Source organism: Dipodomys merriami, unplaced genomic scaffold, assembly GCF_024711535.1.
Source record: "Dipodomys merriami isolate MVZ:Mamm:240054 unplaced genomic scaffold, mDipMer1.0.p SCAF_336, whole genome shotgun sequence".
NCBI classification, from domain to species: domain Eukaryota; kingdom Metazoa; phylum Chordata; class Mammalia; order Rodentia; family Heteromyidae; genus Dipodomys; species Dipodomys merriami.
Window position 1 is genome coordinate 1162287 of NW_027204893.1, and position 26774 is coordinate 1189060.

At 38.9% G+C, this 26774-nt stretch overlaps 1 protein-coding gene and 1 non-coding gene across 2 annotated transcripts in view; both read left to right on the top strand.

Annotated features, from left to right (window-relative positions):
- Positions 1–5183: 5183 nt before the first annotated feature.
- Positions 5184–26774, top strand: part of LOC138803184 (complement C5-like) — a gene marked incomplete at its 3' end in the record, with an annotated part of 69132 nt that continues 47541 nt past the window's right edge. Inside the window, exons 1-12 of the mRNA XM_069987036.1 lie at positions 5184–5266; positions 7417–7609; positions 10298–10460; positions 13142–13212; positions 13951–14042; positions 16999–17081; positions 17408–17498; positions 18352–18466; positions 21445–21571; positions 22761–22876; positions 23271–23456; positions 24537–24740. Of these exons, the coding sequence (XP_069843137.1) occupies positions 5202–5266; positions 7417–7609; positions 10298–10460; positions 13142–13212; positions 13951–14042; positions 16999–17081; positions 17408–17498; positions 18352–18466; positions 21445–21571; positions 22761–22876; positions 23271–23456; positions 24537–24740 (1506 nt within the window). The remainder of the gene's footprint in view (positions 5267–7416; positions 7610–10297; positions 10461–13141; positions 13213–13950; positions 14043–16998; positions 17082–17407; positions 17499–18351; positions 18467–21444; positions 21572–22760; positions 22877–23270; positions 23457–24536; positions 24741–26774) is intronic.
- On the top strand, positions 11831–11934 carry LOC138803186 (U6 spliceosomal RNA). Its single transcript, XR_011364890.1, has one exon. It is a non-coding gene; the product is annotated as a U6 spliceosomal RNA (small nuclear RNA).

Below are 26774 nucleotides of genomic sequence, written 5' to 3' on the forward strand. Positions count from 1 at the left end.
CAAACAACAAACCAAGGAAGCATGAGGCCCCAACTTCAAATCCCATTGTCAGCAAAATAAATAAAGATGATATTATTTAGTGGTTTTTAATATCAATTAGTATGGCCCCATGTATCATGCCTGTAATTCTGGTTACTATGTAGGTAGAAGTTGGAAAGATCAGTCATGATTGGGGCTAGTTAGTGAGAACACCCCCCTCCCCTCACTCGACCTCCTCAGCCATCCCAGATATATGTAAGGTAAAATGATCAGGGTTTGAGACCCTACCTGAAAAATAACCATTAGAGACAAGAACTGGATATGTGGCTGGAGTGGTAAAATGCCTTCCTAACAAGTGAGAGGCCCCGAGTTCAAGAAAACTTTAGAAGTACAGAAATTCTTTAAAAGTTCTACTTTTTAATGTTGATTCTAAATTTGCTTCTCTGTTCACAGAGCTGGGCACAACACACTTATAGAAGTAAAGGACTATCTTGATGAATAGCACATGCTATCTCATGGCTTTTCTGGATGCCACTGTGTAGGATTGTTAAAACCATGTTGCATTTTAGAAAAGGACCTGTGACAAGAAAAAGGTGTCACAATTTTTGAATTATTTTCTTGTTGTACAGAGAGGTTACAGTTACATAAGCAAGGTAATGAGTACATTTCTTGTTGAACATTGCTATCCCCTCTCTCATTTTTCTCCCACTTTCCTTCCCCTCCCCTCCCCAAGTTGTAAAGTTCATTTCCAACATGGTGAGTGTCTTATGAGTATCACTGTTGCATTGGTTCACCCTTTGTCCTTTGTCTCACCATTTTTTAAATTCCCCTTCCCTCCCCAAATCAGATAAATGTATATACAAGACACAGTGTCCTAAAATAGGTCAGAAAAGAAATTTACATCATTTTCATATATAGACTGTGGGCCAAATTTCTCCATAAATATATGGTCAACAGAAAATGAGGTGCTTTTTTTTCTTTAATTTGCTTTTATTCTAGGAATAAAAATGAGTGTTATTCTAGAATATCAATAGAATTAGAAATAACCACAGGCCAATGAACACTAAATATAGATAGTATAGTATAAACCTAATGCTGTGAGTATTTATTAATAAAAACTCATAATATATTCAGGTCACTAGAGTTTGGTAGGTGTGATCTTATGACCTAGAAAAAGTAAGAGGAAAAGTAAAAAGAGGTGGGGGTTCCATTATTCCCTTCAAGAATACATCCCCAAATACTTAAAGACCTCCTACAAGGACCAACCCCTGAAATTTCCACACCCTCCCCAGTGGACTATCACTCTGAGAAACAAGCTTTTAACACTTTGAAGAACATTCAAGAGCCAAACTATACCTGTTGGTTTCTATTTTAGCATGATCACTCAAAAAAAATATCCGCCTGGATTTGGGTAAATTGGTAGAGGCAAATAACTGGAATGAAACAAATAAGCCAAGAAACTTGAGAGGCATTGTTTGGTAGGCAATGTCAGTGGTTTGTCAACCATGTGTCCCGGGATCAAAGGGTACGCTTGCAGCCTTCTCAGGGGTTATATGGGAGTGGTGCACTTAGAAGAGAATGGATAAGTAGCAGGGATATCCCACTAAATAGCTAAATAAACTTTATTTTGAGGGGAGAAGGCAGCACAAAGAATTGAACTTGTAGCCTTGCACTTGCTAGGCAAGTGCTCTACTACTTGAGCCACAACCCAAGCCCATTTATTTAGTTTACTTTTCACATAGGGTCTCCTGCTAATTTTACCTGAATGGGACTGTATGGATCTGATGTACCGGGGATTGCAGGCATGAGTCCTCACACTCAGCCTGAAATGTAGTTTAAAATACACTAAAATTTTCTTTCCCTCCTTTTTCCTTTCCCTCTCCCTCTCCCCTGCTCTCTTCCTCTCTCCTTCTTCCACCCAAACCATCTATAAAAGGTATTTACGTTTAAGTTTTCCCAACGTGATATAGTTTGTGCTCCTAATCTTTTTCACACTGATGTTAAGAGAAGGCTCTTTCATGGGGGGGGGGGGTCCGGTCGTGGGGCCTGAACTCTGAGCCTGGGCACTGTCCCTCAGCTCTTCAGCTCAAGGCTAGTGCTCTACCACTTGAGCCACAGCGCCATTTCCGGCTTTTTTCTTTTTGCTTATGTGGTGCTGAGGAATCGAACCCAGGGCCTCATGCATGCAAGGCAAGCACTCTACCACGGAGCCACCTTCCCAGCCCCAAGAGAAGGCTCTTAAATAGACTTGGAGTGAGTGTGCTGGCCTCTGCAGTACTGGTAGGATTCCATGCATAACCCTTACTTTGGTGGATATAATGTACTGATGGTGGAAATAAAGTTCATAAGAATAATGTAAGGCCTGAGACTAGGGACTTGATCCCAAAAGCAGACTGAAGGAGAAATGTTGTGTGGTCCTCAGAATCACCCCAGGGGCTGCCTACCACTTATGGACAAAATAACTTCCATGATTTTTCAAGCTTCAATTTAGAATGATTTAATTCTAAGGAGAGGGCCCTTGTTTGTCTGGTAGCCTGTACACTACTTAGAAGAAGTTCATGAAAATTAAATGGAGCAATTAAGAGCCATATCTTTTCTATGCTGTTCATGCAGGAGGCATCTGAAGTTAAATATATGAAAACAAAAACTTACAAGATATTACTTTTTTGATTTCTAAATTTATGACCCATTACTATTGCTTGCCTCCAAGTTGTTTCCAAATAAAAGTCATATACTAGCTGGGTACCAGTGGCTCATGCTTGTAATCCTAACTACTCAGGAGACAGAGATCTGAGGATCATGATTTGAAGCCAGACTAGGCAGGAAAGTCCATGAGACTCATATCTCCAAGTAACCATCAGAAAACTGGAAGCAGTGCTGTGGCTCAGAGTGGTAGAGCAAAAACATTCAGGGACAGGGACCATGAAAATTTCTGTCAGACCTGAGTGTCTTCTCCTTTAGAAATGCAGCATTTGTATTTAAAAAAATTAAGGGGCTGGGAAGGTGGCTCAGTGGTAGAGCGCTTGCCTTGCATGCATGAGGCCCTGGGTTTGATTCCTCAGCACCACATAAGCAAAAAGAAAAAAGCTGGAAGTGGCACTGTGGCTCAAGTGGTAGAGCGCTAGCCTTGAGCTGAAGAGCTGAGGGACAGTGCGCAGGCCCAGAGTTCAGGCCCCACGACCAGACCCCCCCCCCAAAAAAATAAATAATATAAAAATATAAAAGTAAAAAAAAAATTAAAAGACTTTTCAAAGATGAAGAAAAACACACCTTTGAGTGACATTGGGAAAACAGAATTTTTAAGTTGAGAACCAATAAACTTCAGCTCTTTTGAGGACTTTTGAGATCAATAGTCCTTCAAACATTTCCCAGCAGATAAATAATGTTAATAGTTTGAAAATACCATTCATTAGTATTTACCCTACAAGACAACTGGGTTTTTTTTTTTTTTTTTTTTTTTTTTTTTTGCTGGTTGTGGGGCCTGAACTCTGGGCCTGGGCACTGTCCCTCAGCTCTTCAGCTCAAGGCTAGTGCTCTAGCCACAGTGCCAGTTCCAGCCTTTTCTGCTTATGTGGTACGGAGGAGTTAAACCCAGAGCCTCATGCATGCAAGGCAAGTGCTCTACCACTGAGCCACCTTCCCAGCCCCTGACAACTGGGCTTTTTTGCACTTGAAATTCAAGTATTACTTAGGTTTCTTGCTCTCTCTAGTTTCTTTTCCCGAAAATGATGGCAAAAGAACTTTGTTTGTTTTAATTTCACCCATCTTTCACAACCCAGCTTAATCATTCTACAGATTTTGTTTTAGAATAAGTAGGCTAGATGGCCAGGCAACACAGTGGCAGACTTTTTCCACTTCAATGTTATATGTAAAAGATACATTTAGTGAAAGTAATATATATCCAATTTTGTTTTGTGTTCCTTACTTCCCTGTAATAAATTCAGGACCTGGTTAACTCAAAGCAAGAAATGCCAATGTGAGGGCTGGGAAGGTAGTTCAGTGGTAGAGTGCTTGCCTTGCATGCATGAGGCCCTGGATTCAATTCTTCAGCACCACATAAGCAGAAAAAGCCAGAAGTGGTGCTGTGGCTCAAGTGGTAAAGTGTTAGCCTTGAGCTGAAGAGCTGAGGGACAGTGCCCAGGCCCAGAGTTCAGGGCCCACAATAACAACAAAAAAAAAAAGAAAGAAAGAAAGAAAGAAATGCCAATGTGACCATAAACATCTGATTTGTACAAACATGGTTTATTAACATTTATTGACATCTAATTTATTACTTTAAAATAGAATATACGTTACATACTAAGGTAGAGAAGAGAACTCATAAAAGAAAGATATAAGGAAAAAGTTGGTGATGAAAGAATAAATTTAATTACAAATCTTTAAGATAAATTTTTATTATTTATAAATTATTATTTTTTATTTATAAATTATTAACAAGACTCCATCATCATGGGAAATTTTGTTCATCTAGTGCTCTTACATTAAAATGATCAAAAATCCTCTCTGAAATGAATGACTTTAAAAACATGCTCCATGTCTGAAACAATGCAAACTTTGAATGGTATTAAATTAATAGATATTGGAAAATATGTTTTTTTTCATGCTCAAAACCATGCTCAAAGAGAACACCTCAGAGCAAATGCCCTTGTCTGGAGAAGAAAGGTCAGAGGCAATTCAACTTTCTGGTTTCTAGGGTTGAGCCATTCTACAGGGAGAAAAACTCTTTAGAATACTTTTATTATTTGTATTAGTAAAATTAAATGTTTTTGAGGGATTAAGAAAATGTCTCAGCAGTATATTGCTGACAAAGTATGTACAGGCCATATGTCCAGGCCTCAGAATGAAGGAAAGAAATAGAGAGTGAAAGAAAAAAAAAGAAAGGAAGGAAGGAAGGGAAGAAAGGAATGAAAGAAGGAAAGGAAGGAGAAGGAGGGAGATGATAGGGGAGGGGAAGGGAAAGGAGAGGAGAGGGGAAAAGGAGAATGAAGAGGGAAAAGGAGAAATAAGTCTCTCAGATGTAAACGCCTATAAAATAATTCCTGTCTTTATTTATGGACACAAAAGTGTGTTTGAGTTCCGATTTTGGTTTTCTTGCTTAGATATCTTTCTGTCATTAATAATTAACCAGAGAACAAATTTATCCAAATTCTTCAAGCTTAAGTTTATTTAAAAGAAAAGTAGCTTCAAGGTTTTCTGCCCATGGTTTTGTACCACCTTCCGCCATGGTCCTTTGGGAGATATTTTGTTTATTAATCTTCTTGGAGAAAAGTTGGGGACAGGAACAAACGTAAGTAAAAGCAACCCATCTACATTTTATGACGCATGTTAGTTATAATACGTGAAAAAGTAAACTCAACAGAAATAGCTTTGCCCAAATGAATAGATTCATCTCTAAATAAGAAAGCCATGGAAGCATTTTGATTTGGTGAATGGTGAAAAATGGGACAGCTTCTTTAAAAAATTATTTTATTGTAAAGATGCTGTACAGAGGGGTTACAATTACATGAGTAAGGTAATGAGTACATTTCTTCTTGAGCGCTGTTACCTCCTCCTTTGTTTTTCTCCTACTATCCCTTTCCTCCCCACAGCTTTTATGAAATTGTTATTTGCAAAACTTCACACATTTATTCCAGTTTCTATTCAATAAGTTACAAAGTATATTTAAACTTCGTTGGCATTGATAGCTTATTTGTATTTGCTGCTTCATTTTTCTTGGTGGCTTTCATGAATCTCACCACAGTTCAAATAGCTTTGAAAATCTATTGTCATTATTTCCAAATTTATAAGTTGATTCTTCACAGTTTTTGGTGTTATTGAAATCTTGTGCATTTTAAATTTTATCTTACAAATGATTTCTAAAAATGTTTTAATACTGAAAAGTAACTGGCTATTATCTAATCAAATATTTTCCTTTTTCCCTCCCTTCCCCCTCCCTTTCCCCTCCCTCTTTCCTCCCTTCCTCCTTTCCTTCCTCTCTTTTTTCTTTCTTTATTATTTCTTCCCTACTTCCCTCCTTTACTCCTTTCTTTTCTTTTCTTTCTTTCTTTCTTTCTTTCTTTCTTTCTTTCTTTCTTTCTTTCTTTCTTTCTTTTTTTTTGCCAGTCATGGGCCCTGAACTCTGGGCCTAGGCACTGTCCCTCAGCTCTTCAGCTCAAGGCTAGTGTTCTAGCCTTGAACCACAGCGCCACTTCTGGCTTTTTCTGTTTATGTGGTGCTGAGGAATCGAACCCAGGGCCTCATGCATGCAAGGCAAGCGCTCTACCACTGAGCCTTCCCAGCCCTCCTTTACTCCTTTCTTCCCTCTCTCCCTTCCTTTCTTCCTCCCTCCCTCCCTTCCTTCCTTCTTTCTTTCTTGCCTTCCTTCCTACCTTCCTTTCTTCGTTCTTTCCTTTCTTCTTCCTCTCCCCCTCCCTCCTTCTTCCTTCCTCTCTTCCATTTTAATATGTCTGATTTAGGACAGCTGTTGAAAGTGTTGTTCTACGATGTTTGATTTCACTTCTTTTGTGTTTGTTTCATATTTTAGTAGTTATAAAAAAGGCTTTTGATTCAACACCTCAGTTTATGAGCACAAAGCATCTTAATCAATTCACCCCTTTCATCATTCTCCTCCATCTCTCCCAGCAGATGTCAGACATGATATTGAATGTTACTTTTATTTTCATCACTGGAGAAAGAAAGGGGGAAGAAAAAGAAAGAAGAGGGGCTGGGAAGGTGGTGGCTCCATGGTATAGTGCTTGCCTTGTATGCATGAGGCCCTGGGTTCGATTCCTCAGCACCACATAAGCAGAAAAAAACAGAAGTGGTACTATGGCTCAAGTGGTAGAGTGCTAGCCTTGAGTTGAAGAGCTGAGGGACAGCGCCCAGACCCAGTGTTCAGTCCCCATAACTGACCAAAAAAAAAAAAAAAAAGAAAAAAGAAGAGGATAACAATTCCATTGATCTTTTCAAGTCAACACATTAGGTTATTCTTTGCAGCAGTAATATAAAGCAAATGCTATTCTTACCACTCTAAATGTAAACTCAAATCCAACTTGGCTTTTCAGATCTTAATTGTAAGCTACTTTTTCTTGGAAACAATGCTGAAATTATCAGAGATCACAAAATAAAATTTGTTGTCATATTTTTAGACTGAAGTATGTCTATTTTAAATCAAATCTCAAACTAGAGGAAAAATAGATACTTAAGAAGATAGGCAGGGGCTGGGAAGGTGGCTCAGTGGTAGAGCGCTTGCCTTGCATGCCTGAAGCCCTGGGTTTGATTCCTCAGCACCACATAAGCAAAAAGAAAAAAGCCGGAAGTGGCGCTGTGGCTCAAGTGGTAGAGCGCTAGCCTTGAGCTGAAGAGCTGAGGGACAATGCCCCTCGACCAGACCCCCCCCAAAAAAAAAGAAGATAGGCAATATTAAATTGATAAATATTTTGTTTTTCTATTCTACAGCTATGTCATATCTGTACCCAAAGTTCTGCGAGTTGGTGCATCTGAAAATGTCGTGATTCAAGTCTATGGGTACATGGAGGCATTTGAGGCAGTAATTTCTATAAAAAGTTATCCTGATAAAACATTTACTTATGCTTCAGGCTCTGTTACCTTATCCCCTGAAAATAAATTCCAAAACTCTGCCATCCTAACAGTATGTATTTACCTTTCATTTTCTTTACATTTGTAGGGTATGTCTGTAACTATTTTTGTAAATGTGTGCATATTTCTGTACATATGTACAGAGACTCTAGGGGTTCATTCAGACCTGTGTTTCTCCAAAGTGATTTCTTGATTTAAAAAATTATCAATTGAAATTTCATAGAGAATTTAAGATTAGAATAATTGTTTTTTGTATTCTTTTGAATTTGTTTTATGTCTATTTTTATTTTTAAAATATCTAAATAGCATAAGCATAAATTTATATCTAATTTTAGGTTTGCACATAGTTGAGACAAAGTATAATATATTATAAAAAGTTGTGAACCCTGAGAAATTTCTGTAATTTTTGAATTCTTTTAAGAGGGAGGTATAATGCTGGGTGCTAGTGATTTATGCCTGTAATCCTAGCTACTCAAGAAGCTGAGATTTGAAGATTTCGATAGGAAGTCAGCCCATGCAGGGAAGTGTGAGACTCTTATCTCCAATTAACCATTAAAACTGCTGGAAGTGGAGCTCTGGCTCAAGTGGTAGGTAGAGTGCTAGCTTTGAGCAAAAAAGCCCAGGGACAGCTCCCAGTCCCCAGAGTGAAAGCCTCAGGGTTGGTACCAAAAATAAATAAACAGATAATGAAGTGTATACATTACTTGTGTTTGAGAAACATTGATTTAAATAAATTCTAACCAAAATCCTTCTCTCAATAGGCTTTAAAAAAAATAGTACTGGGCTTTGAGCTCAGGACCACTCACTTGCCAACGGCTCCAGCACTTGAGCCACTCCACCAATACTTTTTCTGTTAGTTAATTTTAAGATTGGCTCTGACTTATGCCTGCGCCATCTTGTACTGTGAGTCTCCTATCTGTGCTTTCTCATATCATTGAGGTGACAGGCCCATGCCATTACGACTAGCCACTGTGTTTCCCCCACAGTTCATATAACAAGTACATGCCACCCTATGTCTGAACATTGGTCAAGATAGAGGCCCACAAACCGATTTTTGCCCAGGCTGGCCATGAACTGCTATCTTTCAATCTTGGCCTCCCAAGTAGCTTTTGATAGTAAAAATGTTCTCATCTCTTAACAAATACACTCACCTGGGTTTATTAAATGTTAAAATTCATTTTCCCAAAGTGTTATTTGCAGTAAATAAATCTTACCTAGTTATGTGCAAGGTAATCATGAGTCCCCCTTGTGGACATTGACCTTTAAATTTAGATCAAACAAGCGAAACTGAAACTCAACATTGACTTCCTCATTCTCAGGTTAGCGCCAAGTGCTCAGGTAACCAGGTGACCTGTGGCTGCCATATTGGACAGCACAGTCCTAGAACATTTCCATTGACACAGAAAGTTCCAGATGGTTAATTGAAAAAGCCAACAGAGTGGGAAGATCACAAATGTTGATACATGTCTTAAGCATTTAATTTCATTTTATTATAAAGTATTGTCTCAGTTGTTTGATGCTGAGCCACTGTGGTGTATGTATTACAGCTTTAACAACTTGTTGCTGGTCTGAACTTGGTCTTTTGGATACTTGCAAACCAACCTGAGTACAGAAAATCTAAAGATCTTTTCCAAATTTCTCTAATACTAATCACATACTTTGTGACTTGATGATAATGACTCTCACCTTGTGTTTCCTTGAGCTTAAATTTTCATAGTAACCCTTGTTTTGCTTTTATTGCCTATGCTAATGTATGAAATTCACTTGCTACAGAATGTAAATGGGGTTAAATTGCAATTTACATGCACAAGTTTGAGCGTACACCTCTACTCTGGGGGAGCAGAAGGGTGTGATTTAATACAAAATTTAACACCTCCGTCCAGAGGTTGCTTGAATATGGAGAATGGAGAAGGCAGATTAACTGGCTGCCTGAGTGAAGGCAAGGTTTCTTATGAGTTTTTGGCAGTGGTTTAATTAAGCAGATGAAAATATTAGGAAACAAAAAGATTTTCAATTGCTTAAAGCTGAAGTTTATGATTTTAGACACTGAAGGAATTTGGGTGGTCTCTGAACCACTCTTTATTTGTTTGGGTTGGTTGGTGTTCTTTTTAAAATTTTTTTTCTTTTTTCTTTCCTTATTATTATAAAGGTGATATATAGAGGGATTACAGTTACGTAAGCCAGGTATGAGTATATTTCTTTTTGGATAATGTCAGCCTTTCTGGTTTTTTTTTCTCCTGTTTTTGATTTTGTTTTTGGTTTTTGAAACAGGATCTCACTGTGTAATTGGCACTATCCTAGAATTTGGAGTACTCTTGTCTCAGCTCCCAGAGTGACTTTTTAAATGCTTTCTCTCTCTCTCTCTCTCTCTCTCTCTCTCTCTCTCTCTCTCACTCACTCACACACACACACACACACACACACACACACACACACACACACACACACACACACACACACACACACACACACACTTTTGTTCCAATGAGAGCCAGATCCTTCATTTCTTTCCTTACTGTGGGAGACAGATGTCTCATTAATGTTATTGTCAAGGGAGGGCAGAGGAGTCAAGAATTTGTTGGGCAGAGGAGAGAGTCCAGAATTTGTTGAAAACAAAAACAGGATTTGTTGAAAACTTTACCTAGCAGATACTCGCTACGTGTTGGTGTGGTTTTTAGGAAATCAACATGTTTTATAACGTCAGAATTATATTCCTTTTCCACCAACATTCTCTTTACAGATACAACCCAAACAACTGTCTAGAGAACAAATCTCAGATTCACATGTGTACCTGGAAGTGATATCGAAGCATTTTTCAAAATCAAAGAAAATTCCAGTAACCCATGACAATGGGTTTCTCTTCATTCAAACAGACAAACCCGTATACACTCCCCATCAGTCAGGTAGAGTATAAGGTATTTCTTTCTTTGTGGGAAAATCAACACTATATTTATTGTAGGACTTTTTAACAACTGAAATTGACTGTGAACAGATTTCCATCTTGCTTTTAAAACAGATGAAATTCTTTAATAACTTCTATGCTTTCAAATATGAGTTTGATTTCTAAATAAGCTACAAAATCAACTATTACTAATCTATCCTATTAGTTATTTCCAAGGGGAAAAAAAAGAGCTTTTTGAACATATAGTAGGACTTAAGCAAGAAGCAGATAGAATTAAGACTACAGCTTTGCATTTTCTACCCCTAGAATTCCACATAGACTGTTGCCCTCTAGTCCCTTAAAATCTACCCATGGCTGATTTTTTTCCCCACCCACATATATTTCACTGCCAAGAATACAGAAGGCAATCAACACTGTTTGAAAACCAAGTCATGTCTTGTTCTAAAACTTTTATTGATCTTGCTCTGACACATCAGTACTATGAAAACAAGATTAATGTTCTGACCTAATCACAAACTGGATTAGGAACAAGACACGTAGTAGTCATTGAAATAATAATTTTATTTTAGTTTTTGCTTATTTATTATATACTGGGCTATGCAAAGCTACTATCTTTTTTTTTTTTTTTTTTAATAGCTCACAGGGCTTGAACTCGGCGCCTGGGTGCTGTCGCTAGGCTCTTATGTTCAAGGCTAGCATTCTACCACTGTGAGACACAGCACCACTTCCAGTTTTCTGGTAGTTAATTGGAAATAAGAGTCTTACAGACTTTCCTGCCCTGGCTGGCTTTGAATCACAATCCTTAGATCTCAGCCTAGTGATTAGCTATGATTACAGGTATGAACCACCAGGCCCGGCTCTGCTATCTTCTCAGGAGAACACTAGAAGGAGAAAATGTTGTTTCTCATTCATGACTGAACTAAAGTTTAAGGGAATTACTTGTCTGGCTCAAGGTCACCATTGGATATAGAAGACCACAGTGAAACTAAGCTTTGGAACTCCAGGGTTTTACTTTTGCTGTATACAGTCTCTGAAATTATCCACCGGCTCTCAGGCCTGGACTGGGTGTATGTGTAGATAGATGGGAGGGAGGATTTGATTGAGGTGGGTGACAGACACAGGAGGGGAGGGGAAGAGCAGAATGTGGAGATTTACTGAGTGCGTTGTTGTGTTATCTTGTGCTTTCCTGGGGCATCTTGTAGAGCTTTGCATGATGCTGATCCTCTAAAAGGGATTGGGCTTTCTGTGTTCCTTGTTTTATTATTTGTTCTGGCCATGAAATCACTGAGCATCAACAAAACCCTAAAGGAACGACAAAGTCTTTGGAAGGAATTCAATCAATGGGCCATGAATTGAAAACTAAACAGAGTCTTGCTTCAGCAGCACGTGTACTAAAAATTGGAACCATACAGAGAAGATTAGCATGGCACCTGTGCAAGGATGAGAAACAGATTCGTGAAGCGTTCCATCTTGTATCTGCTTGGGGGAGGGCTAGGGCGAGTGAAGAAATAGAGGGACAAAGGCTGAACAAATGCAGTAGTGGTACTCACTAGACACTATGTGGAAAATGAACTATAGACCTTGTGGTAGGAATGGGAGGGAAAAACTGTGCGAGAGCTAGGGAAGGGGTGACACTGTCTAAAAAGAAATTTACTCTTTACCTGACTTGTGTAATTGTAACACTTCTGTACATCACCTTTATAAAAACAATAAACAAATAAGTAAATAAGTAAGTAAGTAAGTAAGTAAGTAAGTAAGTAAGTAAGTAAATAAATAAATAAATAAATAAATAAATAAATAAGGCAACTAAACAGAGCCTTTTGCTGAATGAATAGAAGTCTATTGGCAGAGAGAAATGGAAGGAAATGAACCATTGGCTCCTGCCATAGTCCTTTTAATAATGGGAGAACAATTGTAACATGTGGCTCAATAACTAAAACTATACTATTTGAATTTGCCTTTTGCACTAAATTTAGGAGCCTTATTGGTTTACTTAAGTTTGAGTGTATGTATCATGGCTACATCAGGGTCCCAGTTTCATTACAATCTTCGGCCCTAATATACAACAGTATTCTTATGCTCTCCTAGAAACACCTGGTTCCCTTTTTTGCTACCACAGAAGTCTTGATAATTAAGGGACTAATTTTTAACTGATTTCATACTGTGGGCTGTTCCCAAAATGTTACATGTAATTTTATTTAGTAAAGTGAGCTTCACTTTACATTCACTCAAAAAAGCTGATCTTTAAAAAAAAAAAACTCTGAAGATTCTTTATAAAATGAAAGAATTTTATGTCTTAACTATCATTTTATTTTAAATATACTTTTTTGTGTATGTATTGCCTGTTGGTTTTTTTTTTTGGGGGGGGGCGGGCGGGGTCTGGTCGTGGGGCCAGAACTCTGGGCCTGGGCACTGTCCCTCAGCTTTTTAGCTCAAGGCTAGCGCTCTACCACTTGTGCCACAGTGCCACTTCCAGCTTTTCTTTTTTTCTGCTTATGTGATGCTGAGGAATCCAACCCAGGGCCTCAAGCATGCAAGGCAAGCGCTCTACCACTGAGCCACCTTCGCAGCCCCCCTATCGGGTTTTTAAAATGAGATTTATCTATGTCATGATTGTTAAAAAGTTTATCAGAATACTACTGTTGAGCAGAGTTTTTAATTCTATCAAATTATTTTTTACAGTTAAGGTTAGAGTTTACTCACTGAATGATGATTTTAAGCCAGCCAAAAGAGAAACTGTTCTAACTTTCATCGTAAGTATTCTTTCATTTATTTAAATGATATTTTAACTCTTTTTTTTTTAAAGACAATAGTTCTCATTTCACAAGTCTGTCCTCACAGCTCACTTGAACCATTCCGTGACCCACAAATGAGTTATTAGCATCTACTCTGGGTATATTACAGATGCATATCTATATAATACACATATATAAATTGATCATGTAAAATTAAGCTCAACATGTTGAAGGATTTTGAACAAAATCATTTAAGTTCTTCCTTAGCTGTTTCTTTTGTTAAAGCAGTGCCATCAAGAATTAATGGAAAGGCTGGGAAAGTGGCTCAGTGGTAGAGTGCTTGCCTCGCATGCCTGAGGCCCTGGGTTTGATTCCTCAGCACCACATAAGCAGAAAAAGCCAGAAGTGGTGTTGTGGCTCAAGTGGTAGAGCTCTTCTTGAGCTGAAGAGCTGAGAGACAGCACCCAGGCCCAGAGTTTAGGCCCCACGACTCACCAAAAGAAAAAAAAAAAGAATTAATGGAACATAAGTAGAAGCTTTTTTATTAGAATATTTAAAAAAGGATGTAGTTCATAGTATTCTTTTTTGTTGGAATATATTAGATGTGTGAAAGAGTTTCAATTATGATATTGATGTCCATGAATATAATATACTTGGACCAAACTCATCCTCCATTATTCTTTCTTATTTCTTCATCTTCTTTTAAAATAATTTTAAGAAGTTTGTTATTCTAGGATGTTTGTGTTTTATTCAAAGGATCCTGAGGGATCAAAAGTTGATGTGGTTGAAGAAAATGATTATACTGGAATTATCTCTTTTCCTGACTTCAAGATTCCTCCCAATCCCAAGTATGTAAAAACACTTGTTAATATAAGTTGTCTGTAAACAGCCTATGTGGAACTTGAATGTTGAAGTAAAATATACAGTCCTGTGGCACCACCTAGCGTTGACAAAATATACCACAAGCGTGATATGCCTTTGATTTCTTTAAAAATTTTTTCCTTCTTAAAAAAATTATCTTTAAGTAGTTCTACAAAGGAGTTGCCATTTAACAAAGAGTTTTGTTAATGCAATATGTCTTGATCAATGTCCCCCCTTTCAACATTCTCACCCATCCCTCCCCTACCCACCCCTTCTCTCACTCTTTTTAATTGTGTAGGATATACGTGGAATTCTTCACACATTCCTTCCACACACACCCCCTCCCCGCTTCCCTTCATTTGTTTACTGCTTTCCCCGTCTACTGAGAAATAAGATTCCCTTCACCATCGAACCCCCCTCACCCCCGCCCAGCAAACAACAACAACAAAAAACATCCAAGAGCCCAGCACCACTTGCCTGTACTCCCAGACTCTCAGGAGGCAGAAGCAAGAGGAGCTCAATAGTTCAGAGGCAGCTTGGGCAATATAGGAAGACCCCATATGCTTTGCTCATTATGTCTACAAATAGAAAAATTGGGAAGAGAAAAAATAGTCCTTGGACGTTTTTCTTCTTTTTCATCCAAATCGTCATCTCTTGTCTCTGAAAGGCTCAAATAGTCTAGCTATTTAATATTATTTAAAAAAAACACAGCCCTGGGCTGGGAAAGTGGCTCAGTGGTAGAGCGCTTGCTTTGCATGCCTGATGCCCTGGATTTGATTCCTTAGTACCATATAAGCAAAAAGAAAAAAAAAAAAGCTGGAAGTGGCGCTGTGGCTCAAGTTGTAGAGCGCTAGCCTTGAGCTGAAGAGCTAAGGGACAGAACCCAGGCCCAGAGTTCAGGCCCCATGACTGGACCCAAAACAAACAAACAAACAAAACAAAACAAAAAACAAAAAAAACACAGCCCTGTGGGTTTTGTCTGTATAGACTACCACAGAGGAAGGTATGTCTTATGATCATCTTTTCTGTCCCTAATACAGGATAGCTTGTAGTGAATCCATTGTATTAAAGTTTTCTGAGAATTTTCTATTGAAATTGTGAGTTAAGTCATTTGGATCATTTTTACATTGTATACTTTTGTGGAAATACTCTGTGCTTTATAGAGCAGAACTGAACTTGTTATTTTATTGCTATTATCATTTCTCTCTAGCCCTATTTTGTGCCCCTTGCCCCAGGATTGAGGATTACATATCAGCCATGCGAGTCATTCACGATCAGTGCTTTCCCACCTCAGCACCTTTGCACATGCTGTTTTCTCATAAAGCTAGCTTCTTCTCACCTTTAGGGAAAGGTTGACTTTGCAAAGACACTCACTGGATGCGCTCTCTCTCTCTCTCTCTCTCTCTCTCTCTCTCTCTCTCTCTCTCTCTCTCTCTCTCTGCCTTTCTCTCTGTCTCTGTCTCTTTCTCTCTCTTTATATTTTCTTTGTGACATTTATCTTAATCTATAATTATTTGTTTGTTTTTATTCCCCTCTTGATTTTAAACTCCTTAAGGGCAAAATCCTTTTTTTCTTCTATTTCTTACTATGTTAGTACTTGAGTACAATACGTATTTGGTAAACATTAGCTGAATTGCTATGATAATGATAGCCATAATATTAATATTTATGGCTATATAACCAATCTACATAATTGTTTCTCAATTTGCAACTTATATTAATTTCCCCACCTTAAAACCTAGTAGAAAAGAGAAAAGTGAGGATTTGAACTCACATGGACAATTAACTCTATGAACACTATAACTCTTGTGTTATTTTCAAGTTGTGGGATGTGTGTGTGTGTATGAGCTTGAACTCAGGGCCTTGTACTTTCACTTGGCTTTTTTGCTCAAGGTTAGTTGTTGCTCTAACACTTGAGCCACAGCTCTACTTCCAGTATTTTCTGGTCAATGGAATAAGAATCTCACAGACTTCTGCCTGGTCTGGTTTCAAACTTTGATCCTCAGATCTCAGCCTCCTGAGTAGCTAGGATTTACAGGTATAAGCTACCATTGCCTGGCTTTGTTCAAGTTTTTTTTATATCTAATGATTACTCTTAGTAGTCAATAAATTTTTTTTTAAATTTTATTTTATTTTATTTGAGAACATACTGTACAGAGGGGCTACAATTACATGGGCAGGATAATGCATACAATCAATAAATATTTTTGAGTAGAAGTTGTTAAATAAACTGGTCTTTACTTCTTTAAATAAGTCGTCCATTGCCTCCAGCCATCTTTTCATTTATATGAGATATGAATGTTATCATTGGACAGGCTTGACTTGCATTGCATGTTTCTAGAGACCATCTTGTACATCTTTTATTATATTGCAGATTTCCATTGTATGTTAACATGGTAACATACAAGATGAAGTAAGATCCAAAGTTAACATCAATCAGTTCAAGTCAAAGCTAATGACTATGTTAAGATAAAATACCTAGAAAGTAACATAATATATGAAGAACATTTTCTTCTTTCCTAAAATGCTCGATTATTTCTATTTGCTTAAAAAATCTCACACAGCTGGGTGCCAGTGACTCACACCTGTAATCCTGGCTACTACGGAGGCTAAGATCTGAGGATCAAGGATCTCAGTTAGAAAGCCAGACTGGGCAGGAAAAGTCCACGAGACTCTTATCTGCAATGAACCACCACAAAGCTGGAAGTGGCACTGTGGCTCAAGTGGTAGAGTGCTAGCTTTGAGCACAAAAATGCTCAAGAATCAGCCCTGAGTTCAAGCCCTAGGACTGGCACAAAACAGAACCCAAAACTCACTCACACAACAGTCACTTAAGCGACATATGTATTCTAACTTCTTTTAAATGGGAATTGATTAGATCTCCTCTAGGTAAACTAAAGATATTTGTTCAGATCTATAACTTTAAATATGTTGCTTCCCTAGATATGGTGTATGGACAATTAAAGCTAAATATAAAGAAGACTTTTCAACCACAGCAGCCACATCCTTTGAAATTAAAGAATATGGTAATTACTCTGACCATTAAAGGCTAACCTAGAATGAGTTAAGAGCTTTTGCAAATCCCTAATCTCTCTGTGATGGAGATGAGGCATCCTCCTGGTAAGGTTGGAAGTAGTGGTTGGAGCCTTGGGGAGGTGGTGGCGGTGGCTGCCTAAATGCCTAAACTCTGGTTCCAGCATGCCCGGGGACATTGGATGATGATGATGATAATGATAATGATGATGATGATGATGATGGTAGTGGTGGTGGTGGTGGTGGTGGTGGTGTGGGGTGGGTGGGGGTGTTGTTTTAAAGTTAATAGGTAATGTGGTCTCTTCCTTTCTATTCGTAGTCTTGCCACATTTTTCTGTTCTGATAGAACCAGAAAGTAATTTCATTGGCTACAAGAACTTTAAGAATTTTGAAATTACTATAAAAGCAGGGTAAGAAGGGTTGTTTTTATTTAACCAATTCCCTACATTGGTGAAGCCTACTCTAAGGATGACCTATGATTTATTAGCCAAGTTTGCTATAACTTTGGGATGCATTGATGGGAGATACCATGCAAATAGCTTATTTGTCATACCTGACTCAGGTATGGTATACACCATCTTGCTCCATCTTCCCCAAAGTCCATACTGTAAGCTGGGAGCTGGTGACTTATACTTGCAGTCCTACCTACTCAGGAATTGGAGAACTGAGAATCATGGTTCAAAGCCAGGCAGGAAAGTCTGTGAAACTCTTATCTCCAATTAGCCAGAAAAAAAAAAAAAAAAGCTAGAAATGAAGCTATAGCTCAACTGTTAGAGCACAAAGCTTGAGTAAAAAAAGCTAAAAGACAGTACCTCAGCCTCAGATCCAGAGTTCAAGTCCCAATGCCAGCACATAGACACAAGAAAATCCATACTCTAGATTCCTTTATAAGGATGAAATACAATAGTGGATGGAGGTATACTGAATGCTTTATGTAATTTCCAAGTGTTACATTTTATCTGCATCTTTTCTTTTTTGGTTGGTTGTGGAGCTTGAACTCTGGACCTGAGCTCTGTCCCTCAGCTCTTCAGCTCAAGGCTAGCACTCTTCCACTTGAGCCACAGCTCCACTTCCAGTTTTCTGAGTGGTTTATTGGAGATAGGAGTCTCATGGGCTTTCCTGCCCGGGCTGGTTTGAACCATGATCCTCAGATCTCAGCCTCCCGAGTAGCTAGGATTATAGGCCTGAGCCACCAGCACCCGGCTATCCAAATCTTATGACTACAATCATGTTATCAAAACAAGTTTTATAATCATTTGGCAGATACTTTTACAATAAAGTGGTCAATGAGGCGGAAGTGTATGTCTTTTTTGGATTAAGAGAAGACATAAACGATGACCAAAAAGAAATGATGCACAAGGCAATGCAGAGTACAATGGTAAGATACTCCGTGGTCATGCAGCTCTAGACAACATGAGCTTGTGACAGTGTTTCAAAACCCTCCAGTTAAGCTCACAGCCTCTATAGGTATGGTGAAGGCTTAAAATCCTCCTTCTGCTTCCCATTGGCCTTGGGACAAAGGTCATTGACCTTGGCATCGCCCTTCCTTGCCTGCTGACCTCATGCCATCCATTCTCTCCTTCCTAATGAACACCCCAGGTTCTCACAGTCACCCTAGTCTCTTGCCTCGGGATCTTTGCTTGTTCCCTCTGTCTCTTCTTTGCCCAGTGCTTTCTCACACTTTAAACACTGAAATCTTTTTTTTTAGGATAGCTCCCCTGCCTTCTTCGAACTGGGTTAGCTACCCTTGCTTGGCATTCTCTCAGGCCTGAGACTTTCTTTTTTATCGTAATTTAAAACAAACTTTAGTATCTTTAAGTAGTTGTACAAAGGGATTTCATTCGACCTGTCCGATTATGAATACAATACATCTTGATCAGTGTCACCCCTTCCATCACTCCCCCCACCATCTACCCCAGCCCCCCCAACCCCCCAGCCCCTCAAGTTACCTTGTTCCATTTTCATACTGTCATAACTATATTATTAGAATGTGTTTCATATTTTCTTGAAGGCTTCCCAACCAGGGATCATTTTTTTAACCTCCAAATAAATGTTTGACAATATTCAGAGTCAATGGAAGCTCTTGCTGGCCTTTAGTGGGTAGACAGGGAGTTGCTGCCTAGCTCCATGAGCAGAGCAACACAACACACACACACACACACACACACACACACACACACACACACACACACACACACACACACACACACACTGATCCTGTCCAAAATGTCAGTGAGGCTAAGGGCAAAGATTTCTCTTTGTCATAATGGTTTATTTGCTTATCTATCATGCTTTATGTTCAGTTCCTTGTAGGTTTAAATCATTTCTCTTATATATCCCCAGGTGATGTATTTTTTTTCTTTCCAACAGAAGATATGTTGAAAATATGGGAAAGTTATTTGCTCCCAGTTAAGAGCTAATAGTGTTAGAGTTAGAGCCCTGGTCCCCATTTTTCTTCAATCATTTTCTTTGTATTATAATATAGATGACAGGATTTGGGGCCATTTTTTGCTCACCATTAGATATTGATGTATTTTGCATTGTATTTATTTAGTCTCTGCTTTTTAAAAGATGCCTTATTTAAAATATACTAGTTAAATGTCTTTTTAAACAAGGCACGGAGATTGGAGGCTAAATTGGGGCTTGAGGTAAAGCACAGTGGTTGATCCCATGCTAGTGTACATGAGTCCCTGCTGGATTTGATCCCCAGGCTCCACAAAAAAACAAAACAAAAGATAGAAATTAAAAACAGATAAATCATTCAAGATGGCTGGTTTCAAGTCCAACAGTTTTAGATTAAAAAAAAAACAAGATTAGCGAGAAAAAGGGTGTATGTTTTTCTCTCACATGTGAGAATTAGATCTAATTAACAAATACATGTATAAACATCCACAGAGTCATACACAAATGTATTAACAAAAATATGGCATACACAGGGGAGAACTCAAATGGTGTAACTCCTCCAAACAGCTAACTTACAATATAACAAAATGAATACCAGGAAGCTAGAACCTGAGGTGTCAGGAGAGGGGTGAGGTCAAGTGGGGAGAGAGAGACAAATGAAGAGAGGAAGATTGGGAGATTGGAGCCATAATATTTAATGTATGTATGTGAAAATAGAACCAGGTGACTCGAGGAGCTGGGAGAGATGGGGAGAGAATGAAAAAAGGGGTGAGACTGATCAAGAGGCATTGTGCTCATAAACTGGACATGTTGAATTGGAACCCCTTTGTTCACTACTTGAAGATAGTTGTTTTGTAACATTAAAAAATTATTATTATTATTTGTTGTTTATGTGGTATTGATGAATCAAACCCAGGGCCTTGTGTATGCTAGGTAAGCACTCTACCACCAAGTCACATGCCCAGCCACTAGAGATTTTTTTCTTCAATTTTTAAATGTAAATATATTAAAAAAATAAAACACATAAGAAATGTCATCTATACATATGAAAAAGTATTTATATACACAGCAAGTAGTGGCAATATTATCCATAAGCAGCAGTTAGTGTTTTTTCCCCTATATTTTGGGTAAACACAATAGTGGTGGTTCATTTATTTTAGGGAAATTATATAAGGTACATGTGTATATTATGAGTAACTTATAGAAGACTGTATAATTAGAAAATTAATTCCAAATAACAGTACCTAAAGATATATTTTTTAAAAAAGAACTGAATACCAAAAGGATTATATGTCCTACATCAAATGGAAAAATTTCCAGTGAAACAAATGACAAAAACTAATTGAAGGGCTGGGAAGTTGGCTCAGTGGTAGAGCACTTGCCTTGCATGCCTGAAGCCCTGGGTTCAATTCCTCAGCACCACATAAGCAAAAAAAGAAAAAAGCCGGAAGTGGTGCTGTGGCTCAAGTGGTAGAGTGCTAGCCTTGAGCTGAAGAGCTGAGGGACAGTCCTCAGGCCCAGAGTTCAGGCCTCACGACTGGACCCCCCCTCAAAAAAAAACTAATTGAAGAAGATACAGAGTATCCTAATTTATTCTAAGCAAAAAGAAAAGAAATCAAGTCATAGCTGAGTATGTTTTTAAATCAGTATTTAAATGTATAAAAGGATGAAGTATAAAATCCAACCCAATCTCAGTTAAGGGCAGAAGTAACAAGAGAGCTCTGTAGTGATGGAGGTTGACCCTGAGGTTGAAAAAGGCATCTTTGTAGCTGAAACCAAAAAGACCATGTGGTGCCCCAGGCTCTTCATCTGTAATTCTGTACCAATGGTGATGGTAACCATTGCTCTGACATTTGCCTTCCATTTTAGAGGCTAGTAAAAAGCAGCTTTATTATTTTTTTCCTTATGTAATTCTTCTCTAAATTAATTCTTAAATGTTTCCCTTTTTCAAAGTTGATAAATGGGATTGCTCACGTCACATTCAATTCTGAAATGGCAATTAAAGAACTGTCATATGACGGTTTAGAAGATTTAAACAATAAGTACCTTTATATTGCTGTAACGGTCATAGAATCTACAGGTAAGAGGTGTGTGTGTGTGTGTGTGTGTGTGTGTGTGTGTGTGTGTGTGTGTGTGTGTGTGTGTGTGTGTGATATTTAGACTATATTTTAGTGGTACAACTGATCCCTAAATTTCCTTCACCGCTTCTTTCATGGTTAATTTTTACTTTCTATAAGTAATGAAAGGCTGGAATTAGAGCTCTTGAGTCATTAGGCAAGCCATTGGGTCTCTATTATCTGATCTGCAAAACTGGGTTTGCCCATGGATGGGGAACGAGTAGATGCCCAAAGTGGCTCGGCAGGCTGGGTTGCTCGAACATCTAGCATACAGGAATCATCTGGATACATCAAAATCAAAATGTGATTACACGTGTGAGAGCTTGATGAGATACTGTGCCAAGGAAGTTGTCTCTATTTCCCATGATTCTAATCTCCTTATCTGTGCCACGATAGAGATGAACTAAATGTTCCTAAGCCCCCTTTAGTGGCAACATTCAGAAATTCAATCTCAAATTAGAGGGGATAATGTGTTTCTAAAAAAGAGCCCAATAATAGTATTTCCTTACAAGATAACAGTGAAGGCCAAAGAATCAGTCTGTGCAAAACCCCTAAACTGCCAGTGGCATGTAATCAGTGCCATATGTTAGCCCTTCTTCTGCCCCACCCTCTTCCCCTCCTTTCCTTCCTCTTCCTCCCTGCAAGATCCTCCTCCTCCTTCTTCCCCAGGGTCAGTCTACACCTCCCTTTTCATGCTCAATATCTTATCTAATACTTTCTACACCACTCCAGTGGTTTTTAATCCTTATTAATGACTACTCTGAGATGAGCTAGACTATCTAATTTTTTAGGATGTCTTGATTAGTCATTTCATTCATATGTTCAGACTCATACTAACCCCCTAATTTAGCTGGAAGTAATCATGTAACCATGCAAAGATCAATATTTTTCCTGCAAAATAAGTTAAGCCAGGTGATTCCTAAGGCCCTCACTCACCTTCAATTGTGTTCTTCTAAGGTAGCAGACCAGAAAGTTGAGGCAATTATCCAGTACTGAATACCATACATATGTGTGTGTATATGTGTGTGTGTGTGTGTGTGTGTGTGTGTGTGTGTGTGTGTGTGTGAGTGTAAGAATAAGTGCACAGAGACACAGAGAAGATAGAGGCCTTCCACTGCAGGAGATGTCTAAAAATGTTAACCTTTTCCTTAGGTGGATTTTCTGAAGAGGCAGAAATTCCTGGCATCAAATATGTGCTGTCTCCCTACAAACTAAATTTGGTTGCTACACCTCTTTTCTTGAAGCCTGGGATTCCATATTCCATCAAGGTAGATGGGGCTTGAGGGACCTTGCTGAATATGGTGATGAGGAGCAAAAAAAATGTTTCAGAATTGTTATCCATTAAAAGACATGATACAGATGCCGGTGACAGTGGCTCACACCTGTAATCCTAGCTACTCAAGAGACCGACGTCTCAGGACCACAGTTCAAAGCCTGCCCAGGCAGAAAGTCCATGAGACTCTTATCTCCAATTCATCACCAAAAAGCTGGAAGTGGAGCTTTGGCTCCGGTGGTAGTATTAGCCTTGAAGGAAAATAAAGCTCAGAGACAGAACCCAGGCCCTGAGTTCAAGCCCCAGGACCAGCACCTAAAAACAAAACTAAACAACAAACAAAAGGCATGATACATGATTGAATGAATTTAAATTGTTTTCACAAACAGGTTCAGGTGAAGGATTCATTGGACCAGCTGGTCGGAGGGGTGCCAGTAATTCTGAACGCACAAATAGTCCATGAAAACCAAGAGATGTCTGACTTGGAATCGAAGCAGAGCATGACAAGTCTCGGTGATGGAGTGGCTTCCTTTGTGCTTAACCTCCCGTCGGCAGTGATGGCGCTGGAGTTTTCTGTGAGTTGAACCTTCCTGCTGTATTTGTTAGGACACTGTGTACTTTTGAATGTATGCTTTGGCTACTGTGCAAAGCAGATGTGGTGGATTCCATCCCTGCATCCAGTGGTTAGTTTCATCATTTTCACATCCAAAACAAATGGATACCAGAGACAATCTGTGAATCCATCAAATGGCTTTTGAGGAAAATAAATCTGTCCATTTTTTTTTTTAAATGAACTGTTCTCGCTTACATCAGTAAGAACATATTAGAATGCATTCTGCACTTCAGAAAAAGGTATAGTAGTAGAGAGTGGAGACAGGAATATCTCCTCCATCCTCCTCCTTTTTTCTCTCTTGTTAGAAACAAATGTGTGTGTGTGTGTGTGTGTGTGTGTGTGTGTGTGTGTGTGTGTGTGTGTGTGTGTGTGTGTGTGTGTGTGTGCTGGTTGTTAGACTTGAACTCTAGGCCTGGGCGCTGTCCCTGAGCTTTTCAGCTCAAGGCTAGTGCTCTACCACTTGAGGCACAGTGCCACTTCCAATTTTCTGGTGGTTCATTGGAGATAAGAGTCTCATGGCTTTTCCTGCCCAGGCTGGCTTTGAACCAAGCTCCTCAGATCTCAGATCTCAGCCTCCTGCGTAGCTAGGATTTCAGGCATGAGCCACTGGTGCCTGGCTATCAGTCTGGTTTTATAAGCAATCCTTTGTGTTGATTACTTCACAATGAAATGAAGCCAGCCTGCCTCTGTAATATTCATTCGTAACTTCTGTCCCTAGTCCTCAAGAATTAGGTCTACTTCCTTGCCACTTCTTTTCTCCTACCATCAATTCCTGTCATCTCAGAAAGGGAGCAAACATCTTCTCTCTTCACTTCATCAGACTCCTGCACATCACCCTGAACCTCTTCATCATTCTCCATAGTCTCTATAAAGGAACTTGATACCACAGCTGTACAAACACTGGAGCAATGGGGCTTTTAGCCTCCTTTTATATTTGGCATTGTGAATTTTAGAAATGTAGAAAGCCAAGAATTTAAAAAACACATTTTACAGAAAAGCATTTCTCCCAGTTCACATGTGTTTTTGAAATTCTCTTTTTCAGGTCAAAACTGATGCCCCAGACCTCCCCGAAGAAAACCAAGCTAGCAAAGATTACCGAGCAATTTCATATTCATCTCTCAGCCACAGTTATCTTTATATTGATTGGATTGAGAACTATAAACCTTCACTTGTTGGAGAATATCTGAATATCATTGTAACCCCCAAGAGTCCATACATTGACAAAATAACTCACTATAATTACTTGGTAAGTACAATAATTGTATATATATGTCTACCCACCCCAAACCTGGAACAATTTCCAAGTAGCACATGACTGTAATCCTAGCTACTCAGGAGGCTGAGATCTGAGGACCATATTTGAATGCAGCCAGGACAAGAAAGTCCATGAGACTCTTATGCCCAGTTAACCACCTAGAAACTGGAAATAGTGCTGTGGCTCAAAGGGATAGAACACTAGCTTTGAGCAAAAATAGCTTAGGGACAGCACTCAGGCCCTAAGTTCGAGCCCCATGACTGACAAAAAATAAAAAGCATTAGAGTGATTATGTGTGTATTTTAGAGTGGTCTCAAGAAATTATCTAATTTGAGTTTCAGCTTTTCAAAAACCTTTAAGATAGAACATGATTGGCACGACCATTTCACAGATGGGATAATTACGGGACAGTTTCCAACATCAATATGGTCACTCAGCTCAGAAGAAGATTTTGCTTTGAGCCAGGACCTCTGATTTCTGATGTGTTAACTCCTTCTACTAAATGGAGCCTAATTGGGCTAATTAGGGCCTGATTATATCACCTTAGCTCTTATTTCATGGCCAAGGATTACATGTCTACCCCTACTTCAAGTACATTGGTCTAAAACAGGGTGATGCAAGTCCTGCTGCTGGGAATTGAATCATATCACACCTGCTCCAGTTGCACAGCCAGCAACATTCCCCTTCTATCACTAAACATCACACAGGAGGTGATTCCTTTACGCCTGTTGGCAAAGTCTTGGAAAGAAGGTATAGAAAAGCATCAGAGGCTTCTTGAGAGAGAACCATGCCAAAGGCCATGTCAACAGGCGCTGATGAGATCTTTCCCCAGGCTTCTGAGGCAGGAATTCAAAAACAAATAAGGACCTGAGGCAAATGCGGACTAGTGGGGCCATAGAGAAACTGTTGGTGGACCGCAAGCCAAGTTATGTACACAGTCTGCTCGTTAAGAACAATTTCAGGGACTTTGGAAGGTATTTCATTTTATGCTTTCTAAATTTTTTACTTTAAACATTTAACTTGGGATTCAATCCATGGTTTTAAAACTTAATCCCAAAATAATATGCACCATACACACACATACATACACACATAATTTTTTAGTTAACAAAACAAAGGAGGTTTTAGGGCCAGTATATGACTTTTAAAAATCTAGGCTCAAATTTTAGTTCACTAATTTCCTAGTGATTTGATTTGAACTAAATACAGAATGCTATTTAGTGACTGGATCTGTTTCTTCAATGGGCGTAAATATTCTAATCACATTGGTGTATTTTGAGAATTAAAGGAATTAAAAATATTAAAGTTCACAGCACACAGTGGGAACATATAGACATGTCAAATTTCTGTCTCTCTGTCTCTCTGTCTCTGTCTGTCTGTCTGTCTGTCTGTCTGTCAGTCTGTCTGTCTGTCTGTCTGTTTCTCTCTCTCTCTCTCTCTCTCTCTCTCTCTCTCTCTCTCTCTCTCTCTCTCTCTCTCTCTCTCTCTCTCTCTCTCTCTCTCTCTCTCTCTCTCGGGCTTGAACTCAGGGCCTGGGCATTGTCTCATAGCTCTTTCACTCAAGGCCAGTGCTCTACTACTTAAGCCACACCCCCACTTCTGGCTTTTTGCTGGTTAACTGGAAATAAGGTTCTCTTGGGTTTGCTGGTGGGGTTGGCTTCAAACAGCAATCCTCAGATCTCAGCCTCCTAAGGAAGGTTACAAGTATGAGGCACCAGCACTAGCTATTTTTATTTTCTTTCTTTCTTTCTTCTTTTCTTTCTTTCTTTCTTTCTTTCTTTCTTTCTTTCTTTCTTTCTTTCTTTCTTTTTCTTTCTCTTTCTCTTTCTTTCTCCTTCCTTCCTTCCTTCCTTCCTTCCTTCCTTCCTACCTTCCTTCCTCCCTTCTTTCCTTCCTTCCTTCCTTTTCTTTTTAGTTGGTTGTGGGGCTTGAACATGGCCTGGATGCTGTCCCTCAACCTTTTTGTGCTCAAGGCTACTGGTCAACCACTTGAGCTACAGTGCCACTTCTGGTTTTTGAGTGGTT